We start from the raw sequence: 25,600 nt of genomic DNA, 5'->3' as shown, positions 1-25,600 counted from the left end.
AGGCATGTGCAATTGGTATTACCAACTACATTCAAAGATATACTCATTGTTGATTTATACAGGCTGAATATAGTGAATATGCATCAGAAGACATGTGTTATTTACCATGAAGAACAATAGAAATATATTTTTGGATCCCTGGAATAGTAGAATGTTTACCCTACATGTAATCTTAAGTTAAAGATGACAGAGAAAGAGCAGTAAAAGAATTATTGGACAGGCTACCCAGAGGGCATGGAGCTAAATGGGAATGCTACATATTTTAAGAAAAAGGGCGTGAAAGTTACCTCTGAGCCAGTCTTGCATGTAAATCAGATTTCGCCTAATGCTATTCTGTCATCTAGAGGTTCTTCTTTGGCCGCTGGGTATGATCTATCTAGTGTGACTTCTTATGTGGTGCCCACTGAAGGGAAGGCCCTGGTACCAGCAAATTTGTACATTGCCATACCTGAAGGCACATGTGTTCGTATAGCTCCTAGGTTCGGGCTTTGCTTGGAAGCACTCGATAGACGTTGGTGTCGGTGTCATAGATGAAAATTATCATGGTCCAGTGAGTGTTGTTCTCTTCAATCACTCTGATCAAGGTTTTGAGATTAAGGCTGGAGATCGTATTGCTCAATTAATTATTGAGAAAATTCTCACCTCGTAGGTTCTAGAAGTGGAGGATTTGGATTCCACTTTCATGGAAGTTTGTGGGTTTGGGTCTACAAGGGTTTAAATGTAATTTTTTGATGACGCTCGTTTATGGTTTTTAACTCTTTGTTCCTATTTAGAAGGCCATGTATAGGCAAAAATTGCTTCCATATTGTCTCATTTTTGTAAAATGGATGGCAATTGGAATACCTGTGAGAAACTCTTTGTTCTTTCTTCATCAATAAATCTGGAAAATGATTTCTATACGGGGAATTAATGTTTTTGGAAGAGGGACAGGGCATAACACTTATGAACATTTTACCTCATCCTACTTTCATGACTCTTTTCAAGAAACAGATAGGCTCTGTCTTTGAGATAAGTAGAAACTTAACATTTTCCAATAGGTAGTCACAGTTGGATGCATTGCCTCGACATTTTTCTAATTCTGTTGAGGGAATGGTTTAGCTTATGAAAGTGATGGATGCCATTAAAGGTATCTATGAAAGTGATGGATTCCATTAAAGGTATCTTGAACACGATTATTTTGATGGGTGAATTTGATGATTTTGAGGATGAGATTGAAATGCATTGCGCTCCTTGCCTACGCTGGAAATTCAAGAGTTATTTTTGTGATCTATTGAAAGAGAGAGAAGCATCAGGAAATCATTTCCTGTATGAGGAATTAGTGTTATTGGAAGAGGCACATGGCATAATACTTCGAACTTTTTACCTCATCTTTCTTTCATGACTCTGTGAAGAAACAGATAGACTATGTCTTTGAGATAAGAAGAAACTTAAACGTCGATGTTTGCGAGTACCTGGACAAAGTCATATGTTGTGTGATAGATATTCAAATAGAAATATACCCCAAGCTTCAGTTTGCTTCAAGGAAACATTTTCAAGCTCTCATAGAGAGAAAAAAACATGAATGCATTTAGTACATTGAAGAGATGTGATTAAGGAACCTGAAGCCTAACAATTTTCTCCATCATCCAAGGTTGGCTCTGTTTCACTCTTTATTTCTTGAATTTCACTCCTTCCTTAACTGGCCAAATTCTTATAAATTACTACTAGAAGGCATTTAACTATGAAATATCACCATATCTTAAGAAATCATGACCAGAATTCACTATGAAGATATCCACTATGCTATAAGGAAAACTATGGGAAAATCTAATTGGCTGAGAGTTCTTCTTATTCTTAATGTACATTGAATAATTTTCTTTTAATAATTGACAAATTCCTATAAGTACACAAGTTCATCTAACCATTTGAAAGTCATAACATCACATTAATAATAAAGCATCAGTCCAAGGTCTGACTAAGGGAGGTAAGGGGCTCAACCTTTAGGTTCACACATCCAGATCCATTTTCTTCTCTTTTCATTTTCTTTCGAGCCTTCAAAATAACAAGAAAATGAGAAAATTAATTTATTATGTTAACTCAACATTTGTTAAACATCGATAAGGATCAAATCTATTTTCACTATAAAAAAATGCATCTCGAAAGAAAGATTTGATCCCTCTAAAAACTTGATAAGAAAACGAAAAAATTAATTTATTAATATGAAACTTTAAAATATTGTAGAAATAATTTATTAAAAACACAAATTAATACAAATATATTATTATCCTAATATGAAACATCATATTTCATTGTAAAAAAAAAAAAAAACTTTTAATAATTGACAAATTCTTATAAGTACACAAGTTCATCTAACCATTTTAAAGTCCTAGCATCACATTAACAATAAATCATCAGTCCAAGGTCTGACTAACGGAGGTAAGGGGCTTAGCCTTCAGGTTGACATATCTCAGACTCCAAATCCATTTTCTTCTCTGTTCACTTTCTCTTGAGCCTCTCTTTCCTTTCATCATCCTCCCTCTTATCAACAAATCTAGCAAATTTTGAGAGTTTAGAGGTAGCCCAAGGTCACATTTTTCCTGCGAATTGATCTCCATTGGTTTTGTTTTACAGGTGGGAAATGACTCTTACTGATGGTCAATGGAGCCCATCTCCCCATCCACTTGTTTAACGCCTGTTTGAAAAGATGGGAAAACAAAATTTTGATCACAAATTTATTAATAAATAATAAAAACAAAAAACAATAATTAACTATCATTCCTAGTCAAATAACTATTATATATAATAGAAATAAATTACAAAAACGATATCTACATTATATTGTCTAGGGTACCCAGTACCCAAATGTAAAATAATTAGAAAACCTAAACAACTGGATGTTTTGAAATATCATCCCATCTCTTCTTAAAGCATTTCAAGTTTCAAAATAGACCTGTAAATAAATGTTATTATAATTTTATTTTTTCACTGAAAATGAATTTAAATTGCTATCGAGGTATTGAAAGTGTTATCAAATTTAAATTGCTATCAAGGTATTGAAAGTGTTATCAAATTAAAATCCTTGCTATCGAGGTATTGAAAGTGTCATCAAATGAAAATCCTTGCCAATAAAATACTACTACTATGAAGTATCACCATCTTAAGAAATCATGACCAGAATTCTTGTCCACAGGAAAATCAAATTGGCTAAGAGTTCTTCTTAATGAAGACCGAAATGAATCCCGTTGAAATCAATGGAGGAAGCAATGCCTAAAACCCTATTCCTAAATATTATTTCCTGAGTTTTACTCCTTAATTGACTAGCCAACTCCCAAGAATGTGACTCACTTGAGAGAACTTAATAGAATATGCAATTTATATAGGAAGTTTGTCAAGGGTTTTGGTAGCATCATGGCACACCTCACTAATCTTACCAATAAGCATATCAATTAATGGATGGCGGCTGCAAGGGGACTTACTTTCTTATCTATGCAAATTGTAACACTCAAGTAAGCATCTTTGAAATACTTGTAACAAAAGGTGAAAATGAATGACTTCATTACTAAAATTAATTTAAAATTGATTATCTCAGTATATTTCCATTTATCGCAACATTATTGTAGAAAAAGATACCAGATACTTAGAAAAACCATTACCTTCGCTTCCTATCAAATTGTGATTAAGGAATCTGAAGCTTGACAATTTTTGATGCAAGAGCATTGGCTCAAGCACCAAATTATATCTATGTTAGCTTAGGGGGTTGTTGGCATTACTAGGAAGTTCGTTTCCTAGGGTCGATTAAATGTATTTTTATAAGTTATTAATAGGTTTGAACTATAAGTGTTCTCGAATGTTTGGGAACCTGATTAGATCTAGTCTGGTGAGATTTTGTAGGGATAAGTGTAGAAATTTGAATAATATAACACTTATTCACAGAGATTATCCTGATTATACACTATTTGCGGAATGCATGCATAATACATAACCTCCTCTACCATTGATCATCAATTTGCAGAATTAAAAAAAAAAATCGCATGCGCACATTGAAACATCAATCACACATATCAACACAATATGTAATGGGGAAAGCATACAACTAAAAAGCCCCAACTATATGTATATTATAATGATAGAGAACATGCAACAATACATAGTACAATACTCCTCACAAGTACTCAGTACTATTTCCACATGCTACGCACAAACTAGCTCAGATCTGAACAAGTCACGGGTTAAAATCTCCTCCACTGTTTGCCTGCCTCTACTGCGCAATCCAAGTTGAGAAAAATGATCAGATCCAAGTTAGAATTCCCTTGGCTTGTACTACACAATCCTCTTTGGAAATCTCAATCAATGATTGTGCAAATCTCATGCACAGCTATAATCACAACTGATAGTAGTCTCACCCTTTCACCCACCTCTAACACTTGTCTCCACTGAACTGTCCATGCACTGAGTTAACTGATGTATTCTTTAGTTCATTTATGAGTTAATAATTAGTGAATTAATTAATAATTAATTCACATCACTCATCACTAGTGTATTTGGTAGTTAGACTAAATACAACTAGTTCAACTAAGTCAAACTGAGCACAACTCCATCAACTCCTCAATCAACTCCACCAAACTCAATCACTTGAGTTATAACTGAAGTCCATCATGCAATAGCTCAACTAACCCATAGGAAAAGCGTATTTCCTTCTAGCAGTTTCATGTGCCACATCCGTAGCTCGAACTGAAGTGCTGCAAGAGGATAAGATAATGTTTATTGTCTAAATATTATTAAGAGCTAATAATATTCGACTGTTCTATTTTTTGACTGGAAGTCTAAAAATAGACTCCGCCCATATGTCTAAAAATAGAGGTCCATCTATTTTTACCAACGTGACCAATCATCCATAAATAGCATCCTGCAACTCATAGACCATGATCCATATGTCTAAAAATAGACTTTGCGCCAAAAATAGCCTGCGGGCTCACTTAGTGGAGGCAACTTCTTTTCCCTAAGCTCCATCATATTGTTGCATTTTCAACACTCCCTCTCAACAAGATATGGATTATCTGCAACCCCTATCTTGCCTCTATGGTATTCTAATTTTCTCCTGGTGAGCGCCTTCGTCAAGATATCAGCATCCTGATCCTCCGTGGGAATGTATGAAAGTAACATGAATCTTCGCTGCACACAATGTCTAATATGATGGTACCTGATGTCAATGTGCTTGGATCTATCATGAAATACTAGATTAGCCGAGAGTTTAATGCAACTCTGGTTATCACAATAAATCACAGTAGGCTCCAAGTGTGACTCGAACAACCTGACCAGGATCTTCCTCATCCATATAGCCTCGCATGCAGCCAAACTTGCTGCCATATACTCGACCTCTGCTGAACTGAGTTCCACAGATCTCTGCTTCCTGCTGTACCAAGAAACTGTTGTCGACCCGATACTGAAGATCCCTCCAGATGTGCTCTTTCTGTCCATTGGGCTCCCTGCCTAATCTGCATCCGTGAAGCCACGTAGCTTCACCTCATCCTCCTGTCTGTACCACAATCCATATCCCGATGTACCTCTGAGATAACACAATACATGCTTGCTTGCCTCCAGAAGAGCTTGGTTGGCTTAACCATAGCTTGTGAAAGCTGGTTAACAGCATAGCATATATTGGGTCATGTATTGACCAGATACATAAGCAACCCCACCAACTCTCGATAAACAGTGGCATCCACTACCTCCACTAAAGTAGCATCCTCCTTCCTCCAACCTCCAGGAAGAGGAGTATCAACAGGCTTGCCGCCATGCATGTTGAACTTCTCCAGTATCTCCCAGGCATACTTACCCTGAGAAACAAATAGTCCATCACTGCGCTGCCAAATTTCCAATCCCAAGAAATAATGAAGGAGGCCCAAGTCCTTCATCTCAAACTCTCTAGCAAGATCCTCCTTGCATGAAAGTATCAACAGCTCATCTCCCGTCAAAATCAAATCATCTACATAAAGTACAATGATTAGCAACTTACCCTCCACCACAATCTGGTATAGGTTAGGATCCGCCTCACTCTTGGAGAATCCAAGTCCAGTGAAATAACTGTTTATCCGTGTGTACCAAGCACGAGGTGCTTGTTTCAACCCATACGGCGCTCTCTTGAGTCTGCACACATGTGACTCGCTGCTGAAGATCTCGAAACCTTCAGGCTGCTCTATGTACACCTCCTCCTCAATGACTCTATTGAGGAACGCAGTCTTTACATCCATCTGATGGATGTGCCACCCCATCTGTGCTGAGAGAGCAAGAATCGTCCGTATGGAAGAATAACTTGCGATAGGTGCAAAGGTCTCCTCATAATCGATCCCCTCTATCTGTGAGAAGCCTCGGGAAAAAAATCTTGCCTTGTACTTCTCCACACTCCAGTCAGCCGCTTACTTCACTTTGTAGATCCATCTCGAACCCACCACTGATTTCCCCTCCGGTCTTGGGACAATCTCCCATGCACTGTTTCTGACAATCGAATCATACTCTTCCACCATGGCATCTACCCATGAGGGATCCTCCACAGCTTCCTGGAAAGAGGATGGCTCAATCACGACACATTTTCTCACAAGAGCCATGTATCCAGTGTACCGATCAGGTGACTATCTATGTCTGCACTATGTTGTAGGTGGTCCTACAACCTTCTCTGCATCTTGAGCAAGTCGCTCAGCTTCTGTAGTGTACCTTCGCCCTCTGATGGTTGTCGCTGCATGAGTGGTCTCTTCCACTCCATGAACTTCATCTTGTGGCTGATCCACATCCTGAAGTTCCTCCTTAGGAACTAATAGCTCCTCATCTACATGCAAGTGTGGCTTCCTCTCAAGCGAACACTTCATGGCTTTCTCCTCCTGAAATGTGATATCCCGTTGCACAACAGTCTTGCAACTGTCTGGAAAATACACATGATAGTTGTGGGGCGTATCAGTGTACCCCACAAATATCCCAACCTCTGCGGTTGGCTCCAGCTTCTTCCTGGCATCCTTCGTCACATGCATGTAAACAGGAGAACCAAAAATCCTCAAATGGGAAATATCAGGCCTCTTACCAGAATAAGCCTCCTCGGGTGTACTCATGCCAAGTATCTTGTGAGGACAACGGTTCTGCACATATACTGCAGTATTGCATGCCTCCGCCCACAAGTGAAGGGGTAGGCCCTGATCATGCAACATTGCCCGTGCAGCACCCACGATCGTTCTGTTCTTCCGCTCAACAAACTCGTTCTGATGTGGGTTATGGGGAGCTATGAGCTCTCTTTGAATCCCTTCTGTGCTGCAGAAGTCCTTGAACTTGCCAGAGATGAATTCACCACCATTGTCGCTCCTAAGAGCCTCGACCTTCTTCCCCAATTCCTTCTCGACCAGTGCTTTGAACTTACAAAACTTTGAGTATGTCTCGCTCTTCTTCTACATGAAGAAGATCCAACACTTTCGAGAGAAATCATCAACAAAGATCACATAGTACTTGTGCTTTGCTGTCGAAGCTACTGAGAAAGGTCCACACACGTCTGTGTGAATTCTCTCAAAGATCGTCGTGGCGGGACTATACTTCTCCTGAAAGGTGGCTTTCACAAATTTTCCCAAAGTACACCCCTTACATTGATCTGACTATGCAAGAGTGCCTTTAGGAAGCCCAATAGAAATCTACTGCAATATCTTCAAAGCTCCATGGTGAAGGTGGCCCAATCTCCGGTGCCACAGCTCGCCATCATCCCGGCTCACCACTCCTTCTACCTTGCATGCCATTGCTGCACAGCCATCTACATGCAATTGATAAAGGTTCTTGACTTGAACCCCTATCTTCCGGGTTTCTCCAGTTGTCTTACTGCGTAGGAAAGCCTTTCCCTCGCTGAAGACAACATCATATCCCTTGTCTTCTAACATCGCCACAGAGATAAGATTCTTCTTCAATCCAAGAACATGCATCACTTCCTTCAATATGAAGGGTTTACCAGACTCCTTCTCAAAGGAAATGGTACCAATACTGGTCGCACTGTATCTACCATCATCGCCCATCTCGATGTGCACTCCAAGATCTTTCTCATCCGGATCAGAAAACAAATCTCGATCTCATGTCATGTGAAAGACGCACCACTGTCCAAGAACCATACCGATCCCATCACACTTGATACCAAGCATGCGATCAGCGAAAAATCCAACTCAAACTGCGAGGCTAAGGCCTCTCCCGCTGCAGATCCAGCAGCTTGCTTATTTTTCTTCTTCTGCGGACAATTTGTGGCATAATGTCTGCGCTGGTGACAGTGAAAGCACTTCACCTTGGACATGTCCTCCTTCTTTCCTTTCGCACCAGAATGACAAGCTTTCTTGTTCTTCCCCTTCTTTGCTTTGGCAACCAAAGCGCAATTTTCTTCATCAGATGCCTTTGATGAAGATCCATCCCTGGTATTCCGCGTAATATCCTCTTGCACAAGATCCGACCAAAGTCTCTCCCATCCTAGCAATTTCTCCCAACCATTGACAGAGTCCTAATAGGAATGCCAACTCTTCGGAAGACCAAGGAGAGCCAAGCTCACCAATTCCTCATCATCGACAATCACCCCCACACTTCCCAGCTCATCCTGGCATTGGGTGAACTTCATGAGATACTTGGGCATATTGTCTCCTTTCTCACACTTAGTGTTTCTAAGTTTATCCTTGAGCGCCAACTTCCTCTGGTCGCTCTTGCTTTGGAATAAATTTGTCAACGCTTTCCACATCAAGTATGGAGAAGCCTTTCCATGCAGGCTGGATACAATGTGATCCTTCACGCCCTCCAACAGAATCCTTTGACACTTTGCTGTCTTCTTTTGCCAAGCCTCAACTTGAGAAGCATTAGTAGGCTTTGGGACTTCAGCATCTATGAACTCCTTCAACCCATTGTCATCTAACACCACCTCCATCCTGTCTTTCCATGCAATATAATTCAAGCTGCCTTCAAGGGCATACTCCAATCGCAATCCGTTGAAAGACATTTCAACTTCGACACCAAGAAAACACTGCTGCAAATTCGAATTCCACCAGCTCAAAACTCAACCGCTTCTGATCTAAAATTCGTGAGAACAAAGTATTTTCTCGTATGGAGATTGACTGTATGGGCATTTACCGGATATCTCACCTTCCAAAAGAATGATGAATCTAGAGGCTACTTGGATCGATTACAGACTCTGCCTGAAGAAATAAAATGTAATCATTTTTTGAATAATAGATCTGATGATCAACTTCACTCTGATACCATGTAGAAATTTGAATAATATAACACTTATTCACAAAGATTATCCTGATTATACACTATTTGCAGAATGCATGCATAATACATAACCTCCTCTACCATTGATCATCAATTTGCAGAATTAAAAAAACAATCACATGCACACATTGAAACATCAATCACACATATCAACACAATATGTAATGGGGAAAGCATACAGCTGAAAACCCCCAACTATCTGTATATTATAATGCTAGAGAACATGTAACAATACATAGTACAATACTCCTCACAAGTACTCAGTACTATTTCCACATGCTACGCACAAACTAGCTCAGATCTGAACAAGTCACGGGTTCAAATCTCCTCCACTGTTTGCCTGCCTCTACTGCGCAATCCAAGTTGAGAAAAATGATCAGATCCAATCTCAATCAATCAATGATTGTGCAAATCTCATGCACAGCTATAGTCACAATTGATAGTAGTCTCACCCTTTCACCCACCTCTAACACTTGTCTCCACTAAACTGTCCATGCACTGAGTTAACTGATGTATCTTTTAGTTGATTTATGAGTTAATAATTAGTGAATTAATTAATAATTAATTCACATCACTCATCACTAGTGTATTTGGCAATTAGACTAAATACAACTAGTTCAACTAAGTCAAATTGAACACAACTCCATCAACTCCTCAATCAACTCCACCAAACTCAATCACTTGAGTTCTAATTGGAGTCCATCATGCAATAGCTCAACTAACCCATAGGAAAAGCATATTTCCTTCTGGCAGTTGCATGTGCCACATCCGTAGCTCGAACTGAAGTGCTGCAAGAGGATAAGATAATGTTTATAGTCCAAATATTATTAAGAGCTAATAATATTCGACTAGAGGTCCATCTATTTTTACCAACATGACCAATCATCCATAAATAGCATCCTGCAACTCATAGACCATGATCCATATGTCTAAAAATAGACTTTGCGCCAAAAATAGCCTGCGGGCCCACTTAGTGAAGGCGACTTCTTTTCACTAAGCTCCATCATCTTGTTGCATTTTTAACAATAAGAAATCCTAATTTAGGTGTTAGTTAGAGGTTTGTGGGTCGTTGGGGATATCAAGATCTAGTTGAGGAAAAGGTGGAACTGAATCATAACCAGTTTAGAATCCCAGGTATAGAAGATATATCTGAAGAATGTAACAAAAGAGAGGAGAGATAGATCGAATGAGGGGAAGCCTGACAGATAGAGAGGGCCAGGGTAGAGCACACCCATCCTTGTATGATCAGGCCATTGAGGTAACAGTAATATGTTAATAAAGATTCTGCATATTAAATCTGTAATAGTTCTGTGCTTCTGTGACTTGATCTCCCCATGATCAATTGGACAAGTGTGTAAGTGTCTGCTTAGAAATATCTTTGTGATTTCTGTGATGGTCTGTGAATGATTAATGAATATATGAAATGTTGCTTAGGAATTCGTGTGCAATCCCTGTAATACGAAATGGAAATGTTTGAATGCATGAATTGTGATCGCTGAATGGGTTTCTCCTGGTAGTTAATGGCACAGGAATTACGAGGTTCCTGTAGAAGGGTTTGAATACCTTTCTGGCATAGAAATCATTGTGATTGATATGAATCAAGTTCTGTATGTTGTATCAGAGGAACCTGTCATAGGTTAAATCCAAAGTCAGTAATAAATTTTTAATGTCACTGGAATCGCCATGGGAAGTCTCTGCGTGGTGTTTGTTAATTTCCAGTTCATGAAAATCACCATCTGGGTGTAAATGAACCAACACTTCTGTTGATTAGGGATCTGCTCAGAGATCTGGAGACCCTACCTGAAAGGCGGAAGAACAAAACTGGGCCTAAGGTATCTGATCTCATCACAACTGAGGATACAGAAACTCTATTGGACTCAGGAACCACAGCTGCTATTGGTTTGTTTGACTCATTAGAGGGCACTGAAAATAAGAAGTTGAAGCAGCGTCCAGGCAAGAAGATGACGTGTTCTTTTGTCAAACAATTAGTGAATGTGTAGCCGCTGTTCTTGGCATTAACACAAAGACAAAGAGGCCAGCATTGGTACTATTGAAGAAGGCGCCTGAAAAAATATCCCATTTTGATGGAAAATTTGAGAAAGTTGTTGTAACTAAGTTCGTCTTTGCAAACAAGCTCCCATTAGTGACGACTTTCACCAGGGAAGGTGCTAATACGATATTTGACAGTTCTATAAAGAACCAAATCCTACTCTTTGTAACTGCCAAGGATTATGAAAAGGTCATTCCATCATTTCAAGAAGATGCAAAAGCATTTAAGGGAAAGATCCTTTTTGTGCATGTTGATTCTGACAATGCTGATGTTGGGAAACCAATTATGGAATACTTTGGCTTAAGTGGAGATGAACCAAAGGTAATCGCATGTGTTTTATCTAGAGAGCCCATCAAATATATTTTTGAAGTTGAAATAAATATGGATAACATCAAGGCTTTTGGAGAGGACTTCCTTGTGGATAAACTCAAGTCTTTCTTGAAGTCAAAACCTGTGCCAGCAAAGAATGATGGAGATATAAAATTTATTGGCCATTAAGGGGGATTTAAATCCCGATAAGGTATACTGGTTGTGCAGCCATAAGGTTGCATCATTTTTGGTATCAGAGCAGGTTAAGGAAGAAATTTCCTGCGAAGAGATGTTTTCTTATGAAGATTTAAGACTACAGAGGTATGGAAACAACAACATGTTGAATGAATGAAGTTTGGTACCAGATTACAACAGCGAGACTGTAGAAGAACTTTTGGGAAGTTCTTAGAGAATTGTAGCAGAACGTGCAAAAGCGTGAAGTTTTGCAACCGTTAGATGAATGGTGTGATGGAAGATCAAGGGTGAAGATTAAAGTTGACAGAGGAAGTGAAAATTTTGGTAGCCAGCACCTGATGACAAGGCAGAGCTGATCTGAATATAATGGTAACAATGTGACCAACCAAGGTGACATAGCTGGTAATCAGAAAGACTTGCAAGAAAAAAAGAAAAAATAAGCATGTTTTGTGTGCAAGGTTTCAAAGGTTGCACAGGGAGAAAGCAGGTCTTGGAAAAAGACAGAAGCTGACAGTAGCAAGGAGGTAAGATAACAAAGATGGGATGTGATTAATACTCCCAAGGAAATGTTGTAGAGGGAAAATGACCAAGGACAATAGAGATCAAAGATAACAGATATGAAAGATAGTAGAGAGAGCTGAGAATTTCATTCTCAAGGGAGATTTTAAATCCGAACACATAGCAGAACAAAGAGGAGAAGAGTTTTACTCTCAAATAAAGAATTTGAAGAAAGAAAATAATTTGACACAGTCCATGCAAAATGCAAATGGACATGATTCTACAGGGATCATAAAAAAATATATATGATGATATATCTTTTAACTGAGTTGATAAATTGTGATTGAAGGTTTTCAGTAGCAGGCAAAGGGAAAAGCAGAGCAAATAAAGCACTCTGAAGTGGCAGTGAACCTGAACAATCCAACAAGAGATTGGACAAAGAGGACAACTAACGTATTCTCAAGGGAGAGTGAGAGCTTGCATAAGCCTAGAAGGAGAAAAGATGTTTCTCAAGAGAAGGTTCCAGATAGAGGAGCATGCTTACCAAAAGACTGAGTGAGGAGAGCTTAGTGAGGTAAGATTGCAGTAAGGAGGACTTGCTATTGCGGAGGCCTATTGTAGTGGAGTGAGGAGCTCATGAAGAGAAGATGAAGACAAAGATGATGGAAGATCATTGCAGAGGTTCTGAAGAAAGCCACTATAGAGGAAAGGATACCAAGACAAATGGAATGAAGAGGATGAGTCAAGAGGGCTTGACAAGCAACTCGCTGACATGAAAGCAAGATTGGAGATATTGACATAGCTGCTACAAGAACCAAAAGACCAGAAAAGAGGATGGACCTTTCCATTAAAAGGAAATAAGGTGATTTGGCACTCATTACAGATGAGGTGGAAGAAAAAGGAGATTGCCTTATGGACAAAGGAACTCAAATTCTTTGAGTCAAGGATAAGAATTGAAGATGCCACAGGAAAAATTGTTCAGAGGAAAATGCTTGAAGAAGCAGGAGGAGCAGATGAAGTTATCTACAAGCCAGAGGAAGGAATATCTCTGGATGATGTTGAGGAAGAGGTGATATTGCATGAGGGTCTCAAAAATTCAGAAGAGAACTTGGATCAGCATACTAAAATGTTAATAGGAAACCTTGAGGAAAGCTCAAGGAGATATCCTGAAATGTTGACAGGAAGACTAGAAGGAAATTCAGAGAAACAGGTTGAATTGGTGACAGAAGGTAAAACAGATGGAACGATGGAAACACAACCTTATGGTAAAGATGAAAATAAAGTAATTGATGTCCTACATAAGCTTGCAACATTGCATACATCGTTGTCAGAAAAATTTGCTACAATTTTACCCCTCGAAGGAAGTTCAGGTATGCAAGAAGGCCATATGTGCATTAGGAAGAGTGTTTTATCAGTAGAAAAGAATTCGTTAGTTCAAGATGTAACATCTAAAAAATATTTTGTAGAGGTTGTGTAACTTTCCAAGAGCAGCCTGAGAGAGACAAAAGAGGTCAAAGAGGATTTAGATGATTTGGAAGTATCACTTTGACAGGCAGGGGAAGACAAATCATCGTTTAATATTTCATTTGTTGGTCAATAGAAACCTGGCAGAAATGCCATCAAATGTAGTGATCAACCCTGTTCTGCTCCCGTGGTTTGGGATGCACATAAAGTTGGTTCGCTTGAGAAGTTGGCAGGTGGGGACATAAAATCAATTGAAGGAAGGGTTAAGTTGCCGACATCTTGTCTTCATGGAGATAGAGGGTTGCACATAGTTGGTAGAGACATTTCTTGGCAGGAAGCATGTGGTCCTAGCTATTTTTCCTCTCCACCTAATGGCTCCTCAACATTGTTTTCAAGTGATTCAGTATCACCCACATGGAGTGTAGTTGATAGTCCTGGAAGATAAAACTGCAAAGAAGACGAGAGCTCAAAAATATTAGTGAAAGAAACATATAAAGGTGAAAAAGGACAACCAATTAAGATTGTTAAAGAATTTTATGAAGAAGAGACTATGATTTCTGAAAACATAGTAAAAGATCATCATGTTGTCATGATGATAGGCATGATTGAGTCAACCATGGGAGACGTTGAGTTGATCAACCTGAAAAACATACCTCAAGGAAGAAGACATGAAGCAGAAATTCACCTAGCAAAAGGCGAAGAAAAGGAAGAAGAGCTGACAATGACAAGAAGTCAACAACAAGATCAAGGAGAAGAAGAAAGAAGCTCTCATCAAGAAGCTAATGTATGGGAGAAGGAGCTAGAGTTACTGGAGAAATGGCTAAAAGCACCAGTACCTGATGAAGACTGCAAGAGGTCTACAGTAAAGGAAGTAGAAGCAGAGGAAGAAGTTCACAACTGTGAACCAGGGCAAGGAAGCATTATTAGAATAGATGATGCAAAGGAAAAACTTGAAAACTCTTTGAAGGAGTTAAATCAACACACTGAAGTGTTGATGAAAGAAGAAAGTCCAGAACAACAAGTTGAAACACTGTTGAAAGGAGACACACAATCTAAATGTGTGCAACAGAGGAAGATGTAGCTGGACAACAACAACAAGCTAAAGCAGGAAGGAAGAATTAATGAAGAAGACCAGCAAGAAGATCCACTGGAAACAGAGGTTGCGAACATAAGGAAGCTGATGTTGAAGCAGACCAGAAGGCAAAGGTTGGCAGCATCAGAAAAGGTGATCAGTCAGGACATAAACCTGATTGACCAGAGAAGGAAGATGAAGCAGGAAGCAGCTGACATGCAGTAGAAACGGAGGAGTAGAGCATATGGACAACTCCAGAACAAAGTCTGGGATCCAGGAGGAAATTTTTTCTTTTTGAAAGCACATGATCAGGAGATCATGAATGTTTTCAAGTGTGGGAGTTTGATGCAGGAGCATTGGCTCAAGTACCAAATTATATCTATGTTAGCTTAGGGGGTTGCTGGTATTACTAGGAAGTTGGTTTCCTAGGGTCGATTAAATGTATTTTTATAAGTTATTAATAGGTTTGAATTGTAAGTGTTCTCAAATGTTTGAGAACCTGATTAGATCTAGTCTGGTGAGATTTTGTAGGGATAAGAAATCCTAATTTAGGTGTTAGTTAGAGGTTTGTGGGTCATTGGGGATATCAAGATCTAGTTGAGGAAAAGGTGGAACTGAATCATAACCGGTTCAAAATCCTAGGTATAGAAGATATATTCGAAGAATGTAACAAAAAAGAGGGGAGATAGATCGAATGAGGGGAGGTCTGACAAATAGAGAGGGCCAGGGTAGAGCACACCCATCCTTGTATGATCAGGCCATTGAGGTAATAGTAATATGTTAATAAAGATTCTGCATATTAAATTTGTAATAGTTATGTGCTTCTGTGACTTGATCTCCCCATGATCAATTGGACAAGTGTGTAAGTGTCTGCTCAGAAATCTCTGTGTGATTTCTGTGATGGTCTGTGAATGATTAATGAATATATGAAATGTTGCTTAGGAATTCGCGTGCAATCCCTGTAATACGAAATGACAATGTTTGAATGCATGAATTGTGATCGTTGAATGGGTTTCTCCTGGTATTTAATGGCACAAGAATTACGAGGTTCCTGTAGAAGGGTTTGAATACCTTTCTAGCATAGAAATCGTTGTGATTGATATGAATCAAGTTCTGTATGTTGTATCAGAGGAACCTGTCATAGGTTAAATCCAGAGTCAGTAATAAATTGTTAATGTCACTGGAATTGCCATGGGAAGTCTCTGCGTGGTGTTTGTTAATTTCCAGTTCACGGAAATCGCCATCTGGGTGTAAATGAACCAATACTTCTGTTGATTAGGGATCCACTCAGAGATCTGGAGACCCTGCCTGAAAGGCGGAAAAACAAAACTAGACCTGAGGTATCTGATCTCATCACAACTGAGGATACAGAAACTCTATTGGACTCAGGAACCACAGCTGTTGTTGGTTTGTTTGACTCATTAGAGGGCACTGAAAATAAGAAGTTGAAGCAACGTCCAGGCAAGAAGATGACATGTTCTTTTGTCAAACAATTAGTGAACACGTAGTCATTGTTCTTGGCACTAACACAAAGACAGAGAGGCCGGCATTGGTACTATTGAAGAAGGAACCTGAAAAAGTATCCCATTTTGATGGAAAATTCGAGAAAGCTTCTGTAACTGAGTTCGTCTTTGTAAACAGGTTCCCATTAGTGACAACTTTCACCAGGGAAGGTGTTAACACGATATTTGACTGTTCTATAAAGAACCAAATCCTGCTCTTGTAACTGCCAAGGATTATGAAAAGGTCATTCCATCATTTCAAGAAGCTGCAAAAGCATTTAAGGGAAAGATAATTTTTGTGCATGTTGATTTTGACAATGCTAATGTTGGGAAGCCAATTATGGAATACTTTGGCTTAAGTGGAGATGAACCAAAGGTAATCGCATGTGTTTTATCTGGAGAGCCCATCAAATATCTTTTTGAAGTTGAAATAAATACGGATAACATCAAGGCTTTTGGAGAGGACTTCCTTGCGGATAAACTCAAGCCTTTCTTGAAGTCCGAACCTGTGCCGGCAAAGAATGATGGAGATATAAAATTTATTGGCCATTAAGGGGGATTTAAATCCCAATAAGGTATACTGGTTGTGCAGCCATAAGTTTGCATAAATTTTCTCCATCATCCAAGGTTGACTCTATTTCACTCTTTGTTTCTTGAATTTCACTCCTTCCTTAACTGGCCAACTTCCTATAAAATACTACTACAAGGAAAACTATGAAATGTCACCATATCTTAAAAAATCATGACCATAGTTCACCATGAAGACATCAATTGAGGAAGCCACGCCTAAAACCCTATTTAGGGGTTAAAGTGGTTGTAAAATGCAATAAAAATAGACATAAATAGTCATTGAAATTTTTTACACACCTCCGTATTTGAACAAAGATTGCCTAATTCAAGGTGAAGGTAAACAAATGAATCCACACGAACAACAACTGAATTTATATTGATTTGGATAGGGATATTTAAGAAATCATTTTTAAACGAGAAATAAATAAATATCAAGATATATATATAAAACATGTATTATATTCATTAAAATAAATTGATTATGTTAAAAAATATGTTAAAACCCATTGGTAATGAATTGGTCGTAAGAAAATAAACTATCAAAATGGTATGGCAGACTCTTCGATGGGAGGTCATCGCTCTCACAGAAGTCACTCAATGAAGTAACTCTTTACATATGGTACAACAATTAACCTGTTTTTATTTGACCAGGATCCAATACTTTTTCTAAACTAACTGATATCGGTCATGATGGGAATGTTCACCCTACAAGTAATATTAAGTTAAGGATGATAGAGAAAAAGTAGTAAAAGAATTATTGGACAGCCTACCCAGGGGGCATGGAGCTAAATGGGAACGCTACATTTTTGAATAAAAATGGCGTGAAAGTTGCCTGTGAGCCAATGTTGCATGTAAAGAAGATTTCGCCTAATGCTATTATGTCGTTTAGAGGTTGTGCTTTGGCTGCTAGGTATGATCTATCTAGTGCGACTTCTTGTGTGGTGCCTGCCAGAGGGAAGGCCCTAGTGCCAATAGATTTGTCCATTGCCATACCTAAAGGCACATATGCTCGTATAGCTCCTAGGTCTGGGCTTTTCTTGGAAGCACTCAATAGACATTGGTGTCGGTGTCATAGATGCAGATTATCGTGGTCCAGTGAGTGTTGTTCTCTTCAATCACTCTGATCAGGGTTTTGAGATTAAGGCTGGAGATTGAATTGCTCAATTAATTATTGAGAAAATTCTCACCCCACAGGTTCTTGGAAGTGGAGGATTTCGATTCCACTTTCAGGGGAGTTTGTGGGTTTGGGTTTACGGGGATTTAAATATATTTTTTGGATGACACTCATTTATGGTTTTTAACTCTTCGCGCATATTTAAAAGGCCATGTATAGGTGAAAATTGCTTCCATATTGTCTCATTTTTGTAAAATGGATGGCAATTGGAATACCTGTGAGAAACTCTTTGTTCTTTCTTCATCAATAAATTTGGAAAATGATTTTTGTACGAGGAATTAGTGTTTTTGGAAGAGGCACAGGGCATAACACTTCCTAACTTTTTACCTCATCCTGCTTTCATGACTCTTTTCAAGAAAGAGATAGACTCTGTCTTTAAGATAAGAAGAAACTTAACATTTTCCAGTAGGTAGTCACAGTTGGATTCATTTCCTCGACATTTTTCTAATTTTGTTGAGGGAATGGTTTAGTTTATGAAAGTGATGGATGCCATTAAAGGTATCTTGAACAAGATTGCTTTGATGGGTGAATTTTAGGATTTCGAGGATGAGCCTGAAATGCATTGCGCCCCTTGCATAAGCAGGAATTTCAACAGTTATTTTTGTGATCTATTGAAAGAGAGAGAAGCATCAGGAAATCATTTTCTGTATGAGGAATTAGTGTTATTGGAAGAGGCATAGGGCATAATACTTCGAACCTTTTACATCATCCTGCTTCCATGACTCTGTGAAGAAAGAGATAGACTATGTCTTTGAGATAAGAAGAAACTTAATCGTCGATGTCTGCGAGTATCTGGACAAAGTCATATGTCATGTAATAGTATTCAAACAGAAAGATACCCCAAGCTTCAGTTCGCTTCAAGGAAACCTTTTTAAGCTCTCATAAAGAGAAAAAAACATCAATGCATCTAGCACGTTGAAGAGATGATGGAGATAGACTCTGTGAAGAAACATGTATACTCTATCTTTGAGATAAGCAGAAACTTAGCTGTCGATGTCTCCGAGGATCTGGAAAAATTCAAATGTGTTGTGATAAATATTCAAACATAAAGATACCCCAAGCTTCAATCTCCTTCAAGGAAAGCTTTTCAGGCTGTCAGAGAGAGAAAGAAACATGAATGCATTCAGTACGTTGAAGAGATGACAGAGATGGAGAAAATCATAGCTCTCTCAAAGAAGGCATTCGTTACTGCCATAAAAAAAAATGGTCGAGAATGACCATCGAGGGTATGGAAGAAATTAATTTGGATGAAGTGCCAAAGGAAAGTGATATGTTTGGTGCAACCTTCGAATTGAAAATCAGTGTTATTTCTTATTGGAACATGGTTAGAACAACGATAGGGGTAGCTTTGAGAAAGAAATTTATCACCTTAGAAAAATTTGACCATGACGGCTCTTAACAACAGGGTGTCAAGCCACCCCTACACAAAATGAAGGGAGAAAACTTAGGTAACAATTGAAGAAAAAAGGAGGATATGGAAAGTAGATTGCCTGAAAGTTTTGAAAACCAGGGTTAACCACGAGAAGGAAACCCTGCATATTTAGCAGGTAACCTTGCCTCCTCAAACTAAAGTTGAAAGTTGAAAACCCTATTTTTCCTAGTCAACAAGACCGATACTGGGAAACCCTTAAGAGAATGTTGTAAAAAACTTCAGAATGATGTAAAAACGTTGGAGAAAAAAAATGAGACCATCAAACTTTTTCTTCGTCACCAAGGTCCGAAAACCCTCAAGAGAATGTTCTAGAAAACACAAGTTCTTCGTCACCAAGGTCCGAAAACCCTAAAGAGAATGTTGTAGAAAACGCAAGAGAAAAAGAAAACAAGACTGTAAAACCCAAATGCTAGAGAAAACAAAAAAGAGAACACAAAAATAAATATTTACCTGTATAATGCGTTAATGGGTGCGCAGGGGAAAAAAAAATATTTATGTGTACAATGCGCCATGGGTGTGCCGGAAAAAAAAATGAATATTTACCTGTACAATGTGTGATGGGTGTGCTAGGAAAAGGTAGAAAGTGGTTGTATACAGTTTTTTCCATTTGTGCTTGACCTAACTATTTTATTAAGGTTTTTTTTTTGTAAACTGTGGTATTTCTATTATCTACAAGCATCTATAAAAGTACAAAACTTAGGAGCCTCAACCTGCCCCGAAGGGAAACCAGATCTGTTGGCTCCTATACTTCCAAGAGTCAATACATTTATCAAACTGAACATTGTCAAGCATCATAACAACAAACAGCCCTCTTTCTCCAAGATTACCCCACAAAACTATCTTTTTCTCAGTCCTACTTACCCAACCCCATGATCTACTGCCATTATGGCATGCCATATTGAGTTCCAAAAACACAGAGTATTGACTTTCAAAACAGAAAAGGAAACAGAGATCAAGCCTCTCAGTCCGCTGCATTTCCTCTGCCGGTTTTGCTGTTATCGTCTCCTTTCCTCATCTCCATCAGCAGTTCTTTGATCTCCTTGAGATGCTCGTTCTGCTGCCTTACCAGCTCCTCCACATTTGCCACTTCCGCTTTTGCAGCCGCAGTTTCTTGAGCCATCTCCATCATTTCGGACGCTACTTGTTCCATGGCCTTGGCCAGGAGATGTTTCATGACCCAATAAGTATGAAGCGCACGGCGATACAGAGTGAGTCTCCCGCGCGTGTTGCCGGGGTCCGGCAACTGAGATGACCATTCATCCATTTCCAGATCAGAGGGCTCCTCAAGCACCCTTTCCTCCATGGCATCGATAATAATCCTTATATCTGCATTAGTTTCCAGGTTATAGGCTTGCTCAGCTTCGTGCATTGCCGTATTGATTGTTCTGTGCCCTCTTTTCCTCCTTTTCTGCGTTTTGCTGCCCTCCGTATTGTTTGTAGGTTGACGGGGGCGGCCTCTTCCCCTCGGTTCCTGATACTTCTGGTCATCTTTCTCTTGAACTTGCTTCAGGCCTCTGCTACTTTGCCCAGTTTCGAACTGCTTACCTCTGATTTCTTCGCCCTGAGTGAAATCCATTTCCTCCGAGCTTTCAATTTCAATTTTGACCCTCCCCTGGTCAAAATGTCTGCCCTCATCCCCTGCCTTCTCCTTCAGGACTGTTTTATTTCTTCGCTCACCCATCTTGGACCGTTCAAGGCGCTGGTTCGGGATTCTCAGCCAAGTCGCCTCTTCTCTCATTACCTTTCTGTTTCCTGTCATTCTTCCTGTGTTCTCCCTTATACTTTCCTCTTCACCTTTGCTCTTCTGATGGGAATTCTCTCCACTTCTATTGATACCCCTCCTTTGAATGATGGTTTCCGTATTGATATTCGGTTTTTGTTTTGGGCCTCGTCCCTGTCTCACTGCCAAATCATTTAATGCTGATGTCGGGTGGTTAAGGGCGCCGCCCTTCTGTCCTCTCCAAATTGCCGCCGGGTCTTGCCTAATTATCCCGCTCCCGCTCCACGCGAGGTTGTAATTAACCTTGTTCTGCATCATGATTATCACTACTGATGAGCTGTTTAAGGCCGTCCCACTTTGTCAGCATTACCTGATTGGTCCAGCTGTCGTCGATCCGATCCAGAGGTTCTTTGCTTCCCCAATTCGCTAGGCAATCGGCGGGTTTATTGCCCTCTCTCCTAACATGTGAAGTAATCTTGTAGTCGATCTCTTTCAACAGTTCCTCTATGTCTCGGATTATGCTTGCATTTCTCCAACTTTTTGCAACCTTTTCCCATTTCTTTCCTTGGATAAGTTTCCTTATCGTTTCAACCACAAGGGTGGAATCCCCTTCAATTTCTAGCTTCCTGTAACCATTTCTTCTGGCAATTTTGAGGCCTTGATATACAGCCGTGAATTCTGCCTCATTATTGGTCATGGTTCCTCCATTTTCCGCATAAATCCACTCTGTTTCCCCTTGCCTATTTCTGAAAATTCCACCGAAACCAGCTGGTCCGGGATTTCCTTTCGCAGCGCCATCGAAATTGAGCTTTACAAACCCTTCAGGAGGCTTTCGATATACTGCATGTCCTTGATTTGCTAATGTTTGGTGTTGCTTTGTTTTGTGATGATAAATCATCCCCTGATCAAGGTTCAGCTTCTTTAAAATCTCTGTTTCCGTTTCAGAGGTTTTCCAATCCTCCTCCGCCCAATTCTCTGCTAGGATTGATTCTCTAATTTGGCTTAGAGTTCTCTTCCATATTTCCTCCGGCCCTGATGATTTCCCTTTGAATATTCGACCGTTTCTTTCCTTCCACAGGTTCCATACATTGAATCCAGCTGTAATACTCCACGCTCTACTAACTATTTTACTTTGAAACTTGCCTTCTCCCCAGTCACAAAGGGTTTGAATTATATCATGCGGGTTCCTTTCTGTAGTTGAAAATAGATTTCTCGTTTTTTCCCACTGGAATTGAGCAACTTTACATCCATTAAGCAGGTGTTCCTGATCTTCCTCCTCTGAATAACATAGGCTGCATCTTGAAGGGCCTGAGAAACCCCTTTTTAGGATTCTATCCCATGTTAAAATTCGCTTTCTACCTACCAACCATGCAAACAATTTTATCTTTGGCCACCATTTTGTTTTCCATATCCTTTTCCATTTTTGATCTTCCTCCCCCTGATCTTGCTGAGTTTTTACTTTGTAGGCTTCTTTTATTGTGAATGTTCCTTTCGTTTCTTTGCCCCATCTCAGGATATCTCTGCCTTCCCTCTTTTTTATCTTTCTGGATTCCATTTCCTTTCTGAAAGTAGTTTTTTGGTCCTCAGTTGCATTCCTCTTCCATTCCTCCAGAGGTTTCCATTCTCGCCATTCTTCATTTCCTTGTGCTTCAGCCCAGTAATCCTTAACTGTAATGAGATTTCTCTCCAAGCCTGATCTGTAGAGATCTTGCAAATCTTGTCTGTTTATCAGTCTCTCCCTTTGTTGCCAGGCTTCATCCCAGAAACTTGCAACCTGGCCTCCTTTGATTTCCCAAAATATATGTCTGTCCACTAAGTCCCTGCTTTGAATAGTTAGGTTCCATATATCTGATCCTCGTGGCATATCTTGCTCCCTTAAAATTTCTTCTGGGGTGAGGGGCATATTATATTTTGTTGTCCAAATTTCTTTCCATAGATCTGTCCCCCCTTGTATCCATCTCCATCTCAACTTGGCAGCTAAAACTTGGTTTAAAGTCCATGGGTCTCTGAGGCCTAAACCACCTTTTTCTTTCGGTCTTATTAGACTGTTCCATGAGCAGAGGGCCCACTTCTTTTGCTGTTTTGGCCCTCCCCACAGAAATTTTCTATAGATCTCTACTAGTTTATTACATATTCCTTTCGGAGCAGCCATCACAGATAAGGGATATATCGGGATTGCCTGTATAGTGGCTTTTAACAGAACTACCCTTGCAGCCAGATTCAGAGCTCGGAAAGTCCAGTTTTCCAATCTTTTCCTGATCTTCTCAAGTATATTTTTCCAATTTCCTATTTTGAGGGAAGAAGAGTCCAACATTGTTCCTAAATATTTGGTAGGGAGATCCCCTTTCCTATAACCCAGTACTCTGGTTAGATGATTTTTAATGGGCTCCACAGTGTTGAAGAAAAAGGTTCTAGATTTCTCATTATTAACCTCCATCCCTGAGCCTTCCATAAATATCTCTAGGATTTTCTTTATCCTTTTCACTTCTTTTAGGGTTGCTTTGCAATATATCATTATGTCGTCCACGAACTGTTGGTGTGTAACTGTGGTTTGATTTCCCCATAATCTGAGGCCTTGTATCTTCCTTTCTCTTAGTTCTTTTTTAAAATATCTGCCTAGTCCTTCTGCTGCTATTATGAAGAGGAATGGGGATAATGGATCCCCTTGTCTGAGGCCTCTTGTTGCATTGAATGTTGTTGTTGGAGCCCCATTCAACAGAATAGAGAAATTCGGGGTAGAGATCATACTCAGAACCCAATTCACCCATCTATCACAGAATCCAAAAGCTTTAAGGATCGTTTCTAGATACTTCGATCTTAGCCTATCATAGGCTTTTGAGAGGTCTAATTTAATCAGCATGCCTTTTTCTTTTTTCGTTTTCAGCGTGTGGATTACTTCCTGAGCCACCACTAACCCGTCCAAAATCTGCCTCCCTTCTACAAACCCAGTTTGCTCTGGGGAAATGATACTTGGTAGGATCGTTTTCAATCTCTGAGCTACTATCGATGCCACTATTTTGTAGATGACATTACAAAGGGCTATGGGGCGAAAGCCTTCAGCTTGATCTGCCTGATTAGTTTTAGGGATAAGGGTCAGAAGGGTTGAGTTTATTCCTGGCCATATTCTTTGATTTATTCTGGCCTCCTCTACTACTTCCAGAACTTCTTCTGCAAGAAAATGCCACCCTGCTTGGAAGAATTCTACTGTATATCCATCCGGTCCAGGAGCTTTGTTCCTTTTCATGTTTCTGACAATGTCCTCCACTTCTTCCATCATAATTTTCCTCATAAGAGCCAGGTTTTGATCTCTTGTTACCATATTTGGGATTTCCCTACTTATCTTTAAAATGGCATCTGATCTATTAGCTTGTGGTTCTCTAAGTATATTTTTGAAATGATTAACCAATACTTTTTCAATTTCTTCATGTTGCAGGACCCTTTGACCTTCCTGATTTTTTATTGAGAAGATTTTGTTTCTTTGTCTATGTTGCACCATTGCTTTATGGAAGAACTTAGTATTCCTCTCTCCCTCCCTAAGCCATTGAACCCTTGATTTCTGTTTCCATAAAATTTCTTCTTGTTTCCTTCTTTCTTCTAGCTGGTTTAATATAGTACCTTCTTCTTTTGTTCTTTCCTCCTGTATGCCTTCTAAGATGTCTATCTGATGAAGCTCTTCCATTCTCTGTTCTAGTCTCTTTTTTTCTTCTATAATATTACCAAATTCGTCTTTGTTCCACTTCTTTAACTTATTCTTCATTTCCTTCAGTTTGAGTTGGAAAGTATGCATCTTATTATTCCCTCTTTGATCACTCGTCCTCCACCATTCTTCTAGTTTCTCTATCAAGCCTTCATTTCTTAGCCAAAAGGCTTCGAATCTGAAGGGTTTGTTGGGAGGCCTTTGTTTTAAGTCAATTTCTAATTTAATCGGCCAATGGTCTGATCCTGCTACCAGAAGGATGGTAGCTTCTATGAATACATCCTTCATCATTATTTGTTCAGAGATTAAGAATCTATCAAGGCGAGAGGCTATTTGGTTAGCTCCTCCCCTTCGATTATTCCAGGTATGCTTACCATTTATGGTTTGGATATCAATCAGCTTCTGTTCCCTTATCAGATCTCCAAACTGCTCCACTGCCTTATCCATTCTCCTTACTCCTCCTCTTTTTTCACCTGAGACCTTGATCAGATTAAAATCCCCTCCTATGATCCATTGTTTTCCTGGTATTAGACATCTTTAAGCTTTTAGATTTTGCAAAAAGTTTTCTTTTTCGTTCTGGATATGCGGTCCATACACTCCTGTTATAAAAACCTCCTCTGCCGTTCCTACGATGCTTGCTGTTCCTGTTAAAATTCTTGGAAAGCTCATCC

At 39.4% G+C, this 25,600-nt stretch overlaps 1 protein-coding gene across 1 annotated transcript; it reads left to right on the top strand.

The window, feature by feature from the left end:
- The first annotated feature begins 234 nt into the window (after window positions 1-234).
- Window positions 235-11,794, top strand: LOC149210571 (protein disulfide isomerase-like 1-4). The gene is made up of 4 exons (XM_089399005.1): window positions 235-479; window positions 10,776-10,853; window positions 11,018-11,145; window positions 11,247-11,794. The coding sequence occupies exons 1-4, from the start codon at window positions 235-237 to the stop codon at window positions 11,792-11,794; spliced, it is 999 nt and encodes a 332-aa protein (XP_089255131.1).
- The last annotated feature ends 13,806 nt before the right edge of the window (window positions 11,795-25,600 follow it).

This window comes from Pinus tabuliformis, chromosome 1_2 (genome assembly GCF_031772625.1).
Source record: "Pinus tabuliformis cultivar Carrire ecotype Pingquan chromosome 1_2, CPIR1, whole genome shotgun sequence".
Lineage (NCBI taxonomy): Eukaryota > Viridiplantae > Streptophyta > Pinopsida > Pinales > Pinaceae > Pinus > Pinus tabuliformis.
Note: the sequence above shows the minus strand (reverse complement) of the source record. Positions and strands in the feature narration are given on the sequence as shown.